The sequence below is a fragment of the Miniopterus schreibersii genome (assembly GCF_964146895.1).
Source record: "Miniopterus schreibersii genome assembly, chromosome: 4".
NCBI classification, from domain to species: Eukaryota; Metazoa; Chordata; class Mammalia; order Chiroptera; family Miniopteridae; genus Miniopterus; species Miniopterus schreibersii.
Window position 1 is genome coordinate 28,262,208 of NC_138105.1, and position 8,354 is coordinate 28,270,561.

Sequence of the window (8,354 nt, forward strand, 5' to 3'; positions counted from 1 at the left end):
ATTCCCAGAGAGGTCAGAGCTGTGTGTGGAGGGGAGGGAGAATGGAAACAGCCTCGAAAGCAATATCGCTCACAGTGTGGCCCATGGACCAGCAGTGTCAGCATCACCCAGGAGCTTGTTAGCAACAGTCTCAGGCCCCATCCTGGGCCTACTGAACCTGAATTACTAGAGGTGGGCCCCTCTCAGTTTTTCTAATGCACACTGAAGTTGGCGAACCACTATTCTGTACTATAAAATAGCATCCTGTGCCCTGCCCAAGGGGGTGGGACCCAAGAGAGACCCTGGGTCCCAAAAGGAAACAGTTGCTATAAGGAGATCATCAGCTACAGAGGCACCCCTCTTTCCTCAAAGACAACAGCAAACATTGATATAGTGCTTACCACATGCTGGCCACTGTTCCAGATACTGCAAATACTTTAAACTGACTTGGTCCTCACAACAGCCCCAGAAAGTAAGTTACTATTATCATCATTCCCTATTAAAAGATGGAGACAAACAACTTGTCCAGAGTCATACAGCTAGTAAGTGGCAGAGACAGGATTCAAAGTCTGTGCTCCTACCCACCATGCTATATATCTGGGCTTACCCAGTAGGTGCTGGAGGAGGGAGCCAGGGGTGACTGGAAGATACCAGGCAGAAGTTCCAGTACACAGGGGTTGGGACATGATGGAAGGGGAGCCTAGGACAACCTAAGCAAAACCTTGAACAAGCAGTGGCCTGGCTGGGAATGCCCAGCATGGTCCTCCAGGGAGAGGAAAACACAGCTCCAATCTTGGGGGGCGGGGGGGGGGGGCGGGGAGAGGCGGCTGGGCCCAGAACTGACCTTTGAGAACCCATCCTGGGCTCTACTCTGATTTTCTACCTCGGTTCTCTTGTAGGTTTTGGCTGTCTCAGATGGAGGTAAGTGACAGGGCGTGTGGAGGAAGCCTGGATGGGGGTGGGGTGGGGTGTATGTGAAATTAGGGTGGGGATACCCCTGCCACTTGCTCTCTTTTCCAGGAAAGTATCTGCAGATGGGGCTGGGCCTAGGGATGGGGAGGGCTGCAAAGCTCACTTCCACTTGTCTATCCCCCTGCAGAGCTGAGCAGCACCGCCGCAGCAGCAGAGCCCCAGGACCAGGGCGAGGGCCGAGGCAGTTCTCTCAGCGTCCACAGCCTCCCCAGTGGCCCCAGCAGCTCCTTCCCCACTGAGGAACAGCCTGTGGCCAGCTGGGGCGTGTCCTTTGAGCGATTGTTACAGGACCCGCTGGGCCTGGCTTACTTCACTGTAAGCCCTGGGTAGGGTAGGGAGGGCGAATGGCAGGTGGGGGTGGGAGCATGGATAAGAGCTTCAGGCTGGCCAGCGGGACTCCTCTGTCAGCTGCCTTTTCCACAGCTTTTCTTTGGCACCCTTTCCTCTTCTCCCAGCTGGGAACTTTGCTTCTCTCTGTCCTTGTCTCTGCCTCTCATTTTCTCCCTGTGCCTCTGGATCTGGCCCCATTTGTTTGTCTGGCACTGTCTGTCTGGCTGGGCCTCCCAGCCCTGAGTCTCTATCCCAGTCTCTTGACCACACCCCCTACCTGGGTCTCCGTGACTCTTGACTGCCTTCTTCTCCGTGCCGCCCCAGGAGTTCCTGAAGAAGGAATTCAGTGCGGAGAACGTGACTTTCTGGAAGGCCTGCGAGCGCTTCCAACAGATCCCCGCCAGCGACACCCAGCAGGTGGGGGAAGGGGGAGCTGAGGCGGAGAGGTGGGACCGGGCCTGGGCGGTGGCCCTGACCTTCCTCGGTCTCTCCTGCCCCAGCTAGCTCAGGAGGCCCGCAGCATCTACCAGGAGTTCCTGTCCAGCCAGGCGCTGAGCCCGGTGAACATCGACCGGCAGGCCTGGCTCGGTGAGGAGGTGCTGGCGGAGCCCCGACCGGACATGTTCCGGGAACAGCAGCTTCAGGTGCGGGGGCGTGGCCTGGGGGAGCACGTGGAGCGGAGGCGGGGCCAGATCCGGGGGCGGAGCCCGAGCAGCAGTGGGGTGGGGAGGAGTGGGGAAGGGGCAAATTTGATTGTGGGCTTGGGGACAAATAAACGCGGGGGCGGGGCGCTGCTCAGAGGTAGGTACCAGAGGCTGCCGTGAAGGAGGGGCCCGGGGCGGGACCTAGCAAAGGTAGGGGCGGAGCCTAGTTGAGAGGTGAGTGGGGCGAAGAGTAGGGGCAGGGTCTGGCCCTGGGGGTAGTGGGAAGGGCTAGGGGCTCTCCCCTGGTTAGGGACCAGGCCAACTCGGGGCCCCGGCCTGGGACTCCCCCGGGTCACCGTCGCCGCGCCCGCCCTGTAGATCTTCAACCTGATGAAGTTCGACAGCTACGCGCGCTTCGTGAAGTCCCCGCTGTACCGCGAGTGCCTCCTGGCGGAGGCCCAGGGGCGCCCCCTACGGGAACCTGGCTCCTCTCTCGGCAGCCCCGACGCCACCAGGAAGGTGCGGAGGAGGAGCTATGGGGGACCCGGGACCCGGTGCGGATCTGAGGGGTTGCCCGGGGTTTGCATGCGGGCTAGGGCCCGGCCCGGTGCGAGCATCTTCCTTGTACCCACAGAAGCCGAAACTGAAGCCCGGGAAGTCGCTGCCTGTGGGTGTGGAGGAGTTGGGGCAGCTGCCACCCTCTGAGGGCCCTGGGGGCCGTCCGCTCCGCAAGTCCTTCCGCAGGGGTGAGGCAGGAGGGAGCCTTGGAAAAGAGTGGGGGCGGGAGTTTAGGCAAGCCTTGAGAACGCCCCCTTCCTCCTACTTGTCCCAGTCTGTACGTCTGTGAAAACCGAAATAAATGCAGGTCCCTGTGGCCACCACTTCCCCCTGGTGGGTTGGTTCCCAGGCTAGACCCCAGAAGTCTGGGAAGCGCCCTCAGTAGCGATGCTTGCAGGAATCCAAACCACCTTAGACACATGCAAGAGAGCTCCAACGGGGTCCACCGCCTGGGGAGAGGCCTCAGCAGAGGGGTGAGGTGGGGAGGGGGCTGCCCTGCTCATTTTCCCATCTCCCCTAGAACTGGCTGGCACGACTGCAAATTCGGCCTTGCGACGAGAGTCCCAGGGCTCTCTCAACTCCTCCGCCAGTCTGGACCTCGGCTTCCTTGCCTTCCTCAGCAGCAAATCTGAGGTGAGCCCACTGCTGGGGGAGACAAAGTACAGGGTAGGGCCACTACTTAGGTTCCTTTGTGTGGCCACCATAATTCCCAGTCACCATCCCCACTTCCATCTTCCTGCTTGTTTCCCATAGCCAGTCCCTCCACCTTCTTACTTTCTACCTACCCTCACCCCATTAGGCCCCATGCATATCATGGGTGCACATCCTCTTCAGCCAATGTTTGTGCACGTGTGAGTGTCCAGGTGTACACAGTGTTTGTGGGGGGACAGTGGGTGGACCTGCCTCTGGGTGCCTATATGCCTAGTTGAGCATATATTACATGTGTTCCTGTAAGGGGACAGCTGTGCTCTTGGGTGTGTGTGCATGTGTGCACGTATGTGCCCCAGTGAGCTTATCTGTCTGTGTACCTGTCTGCATGTCCTTGAATGTGTACACATGACCTCCCCACCACTCCTGCCCTGAATTAGAGCCATCGGAAGAGCCTTGGGAGCTCAGAAGGTGAGAGTGAAAGCCGGCCAGGGAAGTACTGCTGTGTGTACCTGCCTGATGGCACAGCCTCCTTGGCCCTGGCCCGACCTGGCCTCACCATTCGTGCCATGCTGGCAGGCATCTGTGAGAAACGAGGCCTCTCTCTACCTGACATTAAGGTCTACCTGGTGGGCAATGAACAGGTGCAAACTCTAACTCCCTTTTTGATCCTGATCCCAACCCCATTCCTGTCTGCTCAGCTATGACCTCAACCCCAATTCCATTTCTAATCCCCTGGAACAACCCTAATTCCAATCCCATCTCCTATCCTCACCCCCTTCCTAACTCCAGCCCCCACCCCCCACCCCGCTCCCCCCGCAGGGCCTAAGGCTTATCTGCTGCGTAAATGAAGTCCTGACAGGTTTTCTGTGATGCAGCGTTCTTCCTTTAGATTCCCTTTATTGGATAGCTTAGTTTAAAGTGAGTTTTCCCCTAGGCTCCTCTTTAAAGCTATGATAGTTTGCACCTAAAGGAACATTTTCATAGGGACCTGAGCCTAACCTCTATGCTGGAGGTGAGCCAGACAGGATGTGATCAGGGAGGAGGAGTAGAACCTCCAGAGGGTTTCTGGGGGTGAGGTAGGCAATTCTGGTTGGCCCCAGGAAGGCTTCCTGGAAGAGGCAACAGTTGATGAAGATGAGAAGGAGCTGTGGGGGGGAGCAAAGGCCTGGAGGTGGTAAGAAATTCAGGGCATGTTCAGGGGCCCAGAGTGTGGGAGTGTGAGGGCAGGAGTAGGAAGAGCTCTGTCCATTCTCTCAAGCCTCCTGATCAGCCTCCACAGCCTAGATGGACTTTTATGTCTGCTAAATATAACTTCACCACCCACACTCCACCTGTCTCTGCAGCACAGCATAGGCCTATGGTGGGGGAGAGGCTGCCTCCTTGCCCTGGGCTGGTGCAGGTAGCAGAGCCCCTGGGGGCAGTAATTACTACAGCTGCTGTTTATGTACCTACTGTCCCAGACATTTCACATCCTCCAGTCCTCACAGTGGACTTGGGGGAAGAGCCCTTTTTGCAGTGAAGAGACAAGAAGTGTCCTTAATAGGTGGGGATGGAGAGAAGTGGACAAATGTCCAAAAAGGGACAAGACCTGGGTGGCTGCCCAAAGGTGGGTGGTGAAGGGGGAAGTGCATCCAGCTGGTCTGGGTGGGTTTCACATGCCTGAGGGACACGGGACAGCCGTCCATGAGGCAGATCCTGTCTGGCCCAGGAAGAGGTACCCTATGATCCAGGACCTAAGCCTGCCCCTTACACAAGCAACCCTATTATCATTTTGTGTCCACCCCAACCCCGGTTTCCCATAACCCCCTCCTTTTGGAAGCCTGTACAGCATTCTTGCCACCCTTCTCCCTGGCCTTGGCGACGCCAGGCTCCTCCTCCAGCCTGGTCTCTAATGCATCCGCATCTGTATCGCTCACCTGCCCATCCGCCCTTCCCTCTAAACTTTAGAGCAGCCACTGAACAAGCAAAGGTGGTTCCCTCGGACAGCGGGGATAACTAGGGGTGGGGGGGAGGGACTCAGACCCTGCCTGACGTCTGCAGAAAGCCCTGGTCTTGGATCAGGACTGCGCCGTGCTGGCGGACCAGGAAGTGAGGCTGGAAAACAGGATCATCTTCGAGTGAGTGCCCGCGAGGATGGGGTCGGGGGCCGCGCTCAAGCTCCAGTTCTTCCCTGCGGGTCCCGCCCCTTGTGCTAACCCCTCCCCCTGGACTAAGTCCCCACCCCCAAGCTGGCGGGTCTCGGGGTTCAGGCCCCGCCTCCTCCCCGGGCTGGCGGGTGTGGGTTGGGAGGAGAGGCGGGGCGGGGCGCGCTCTCCGCCCTCCCGCAGCCGCAGGTTCCCCCGCAGGCTCGAGCTGGCTGCGCTGCAGCGCGTGGTGCGGGTGTCGGCCAAACCCACCAAGCGGCTGCAGGAGGCGCTGCTGCCCATCCTAACGAAGCACCGCCTGAGCCCACAGCAGGTCGAGCTCCGCCGGGTGAGCCGCGGGGCCGCGGGGCTGGGGCAGGGGCGGGGCGGGGCTGGGGCGGGGCTGGGGCAGGGGCGGGGCAGGGGCGGGGCTGGGCAGGGGCTGGGCAGGGGCGGGGCGGGGCTGGGGCAGGGGCGGGGCGGGGCGGGGCGGGGCGGGGCGGGGCGGGGCGGGGCGGGGCGGCGGGAAGCCGGCTGCTTGTCTTGCGGCTGCTGACCTGACCCCTCAGCCAGGGGAGAAGCAGCCGCTGGATCTGGGGAAGCTAGTGAGCTCGGTGGCGGCCCAGAGACTGGTTTTGGACACTCTCCCAGGTAGGCGATGTTGGCCCCGGGCGTGGTCCCGGGGCTGGCCAACTCCGATCCAGGTGTAAGGGGGTCCAGGCGTGAGACAAATACAAAAGGTGGCGCTCTCTGCCGCAGGTGTGAAGATTTCTGAAACTGGTGACACATCTCCCTGCCACAGCCAGGTGAGCAAGAGGTGGGCAGCCCTCTTTTGCCCACCACACCTCCCTCCTGGTTGTGGTTCTGACTCCACGTCCTCACAGTGCGCTCCACCTGGAACCCAGGACAGGGCCACCCATCCCCCTCCACTGCCGCTCAACTCCCTGGCCGAGGCGCCCAGGAGTGTCTGTGAGAAGCGACAGACCTGTGACATTGAAGGTACATTGGGGATGGTGGGGGCTAGGGACCAGAGGAGTTGGGGCCATTGAAGTCGCATTGGGGGGCGAGATGTCATTGGAGCTGGAACAGGAGGGCTGGGGGCCATTGGGGTTGGAGGACCATTAGGGCTGGGATAGGGGGCAGGAGGGGGCGTTGGTGCTGTGGTCACAGTATGGTGGAATAGCATGTGGGAGTGGACCCCCTGACTCTGTGGTGACCCTCAGGCCTGGTGGATATGCTAAACCGGATACAAAGCAGTGGGGCCCATGACCAAAGGGGCCTTCTGCGCAAAGAGGACCTGGTGCTTCCAGAATTTCTGCAGCTGCCTGCCCAAGGGCCCAAATCCCAGGAAGCCCCACAACAGACTGAATCATCAGCTCAGCCCAAGGACTCTACTGACCACTCTGCCCTCTGACAGCTGTCCAACACTCCAGGCTGGCTGCATGGCAACTGGCGGGCCAAGCATGCCATGGTCCCACACTGCATGCCCTGTCTGTGCTGTGAGTGTCCCTGGCCCCTTCCTGCCATGGGCAGGCCTGAAGGAAGAGCCAGGAGGGGGTGGAGACGGGCTCAGAGTAGCCACACCCCACAGCTGCCACCACTTGGTCCCTCACAGGCTTGCCCACCCATTCCTTGTAGCCAGGCCACTGGGGGGAGGTGGGGCTCCCCTTCTTCCTTTCCCCACCCCGTGCAGGCATGCCCACCACAGAGGGGTGGTGTTGGCAGTGCCAGCCTCCCCACCCTGTGCCAAGCTTCATCCGGGATCAAGAGGAAGGGCAGGCCCCTCCTCAGGGAACTGGTATGAGTAATGCCTGGGGGAGGGGTACAGGTGGGCAGCCCCTCCCTCTACCCACTGGACTCTACTAGACATATGGATTTTGCATTTGGCTTGGGGCAGCTGGGTTTGTCCTAAATGTATAATATTGTTATTATAATAATTATTATTATTCTGTCTTGAGGTGTGTTCCTTGTTTACTGTGTACACTGCCCCCCCCCCCTGGCATCCATCATCAAGGTCACAGTGCCTGGAAGCTCTTGGAGACCTTAGGATGTACCCCCTGACTTCCTGTTATCCGAACTCTTCCTGACTGCACAGAGTATGGGGGTGAGAGAGAGGAGAGAGAGAACACAGGAGGGAGGAAGGGGGAGGGGAAGACCCCTCTGGGCAGCTGTGTCTCTGCCAGCTGTTACACTACTATTCCTTGGCTTCTGATCTCAGTACAGTGTCTAGTCATTCTCTACTTCTTTAGGGGACTGAGTGTGTCCCTGCAGACATGGCTGTGATTTCTTTGGATGCACTGAAGGCCTTATAGGGGACACTAGGAATTGTTGCAGGGGCAGGTTCTGCCCCTTGCCTGCTTTGGCTGGGTGGTCTTCCCTTATCCTCAGGCAGCCAGGGAAACCCCATACAGAGAAGGGGAGCAGGGAAGACCTCCCAGGAGGGCCCTGGCTTGTAGACAGAGAAGCCAGACTCAGTCCTGGTGCTGTGACAGAGGAAGCTAGGGGACACAGGAAGCAAGGGGACACAGGAGCCTCAAGAAGATATCTGGGGAGTGAGGGGCCCTCCTGACCACCTCAACAGGTTGAACTCTCATCACCTCTCCAGCTCTTTGCACCTGCTGTCACCTCCACCAGTAGCTCCAGCACCACCACACCCCCCATCATGTAACTGCAAGAGATGGGGAGGGGTGTGCATTACTGGCCACTGTGCCTTTCTCCAGAAGTCAAAACCAACCCTTCCTGTTTAGGGGGCTTCAGCACTTTGCCCCCTCAGTCCATGTTGTTTGGCTGTGTTGACCCCTAGCTGTTGGCATGAGCTCATGACTCAGGCCTGACCAATCAGTTTAGTTCAGGGATGATTCTCTCACCCAATCAGAATACGAATCCTAGTCATTTTCTATCATCTCCTGGGGATTTGCAGAAAGGACCTGCAGAGAGAGAACCTGCCTGTGAATGAAGGCAACACAGGAGACCAGGACTGAGAGATGGAAGGAGATTCCTGATAAAATTATCTAAACGCCTAAATTCATGCATGCATGCACTTCTAGACTTCCTCCTTAGGCGAGCCCATGCATTCTTTCATGTATACTTGTTTTTG

At 58.9% G+C, this 8,354-nt stretch overlaps 2 protein-coding genes across 3 annotated transcripts in view; one reads left to right on the forward strand and one right to left on the reverse strand.

The window, feature by feature from the left end:
• The window catches only part of LMAN2 (lectin, mannose binding 2), a 27,533-nt gene extending 25,606 nt beyond the window's left edge, over positions 1–1,927 (reverse strand). The window contains exon 1 of the mRNA XM_081135016.1: positions 1,559–1,927. The gene's annotated coding sequence lies outside the window, so the exon portion shown is untranslated. The remainder of the gene's footprint in view (positions 1–1,558) is intronic.
• The window catches only part of RGS14 (regulator of G protein signaling 14), a 13,727-nt gene extending 6,514 nt beyond the window's left edge, over positions 1–7,213 (forward strand). Inside the window, exons 2-16 of one of the 2 annotated variants that reach the window (XR_013998661.1) lie at positions 879–900; positions 1,079–1,266; positions 1,606–1,698; positions 1,782–1,925; positions 2,304–2,444; positions 2,560–2,671; positions 3,004–3,116; positions 3,572–3,775; positions 5,175–5,251; positions 5,480–5,606; positions 5,827–5,908; positions 6,017–6,063; positions 6,142–6,256; positions 6,481–6,861; positions 7,094–7,211. Coding sequence is in view for 1 of the 2 variants with exons in the window: in XM_081135015.1 (XP_080991141.1) it covers positions 879–900; positions 1,079–1,266; positions 1,606–1,698; positions 1,782–1,925; positions 2,304–2,444; positions 2,560–2,671; positions 3,004–3,116; positions 3,572–3,775; positions 5,175–5,251; positions 5,480–5,606; positions 5,827–5,908; positions 6,017–6,063; positions 6,142–6,256; positions 6,481–6,671 (1,656 nt within the window). In the remaining variant the exon portion in view is untranslated. Of the gene's footprint in view, positions 1–878; positions 901–1,078; positions 1,267–1,605; positions 1,699–1,781; positions 1,926–2,303; positions 2,445–2,559; positions 2,672–3,003; positions 3,117–3,571; positions 3,776–5,174; positions 5,252–5,479; positions 5,607–5,826; positions 5,909–6,016; positions 6,064–6,141; positions 6,257–6,480 lie in introns of both variants that reach the window. The other variant, XM_081135015.1, reaches the window with a different exon arrangement.
• The last annotated feature ends 1,141 nt before the right edge of the window (positions 7,214–8,354 follow it).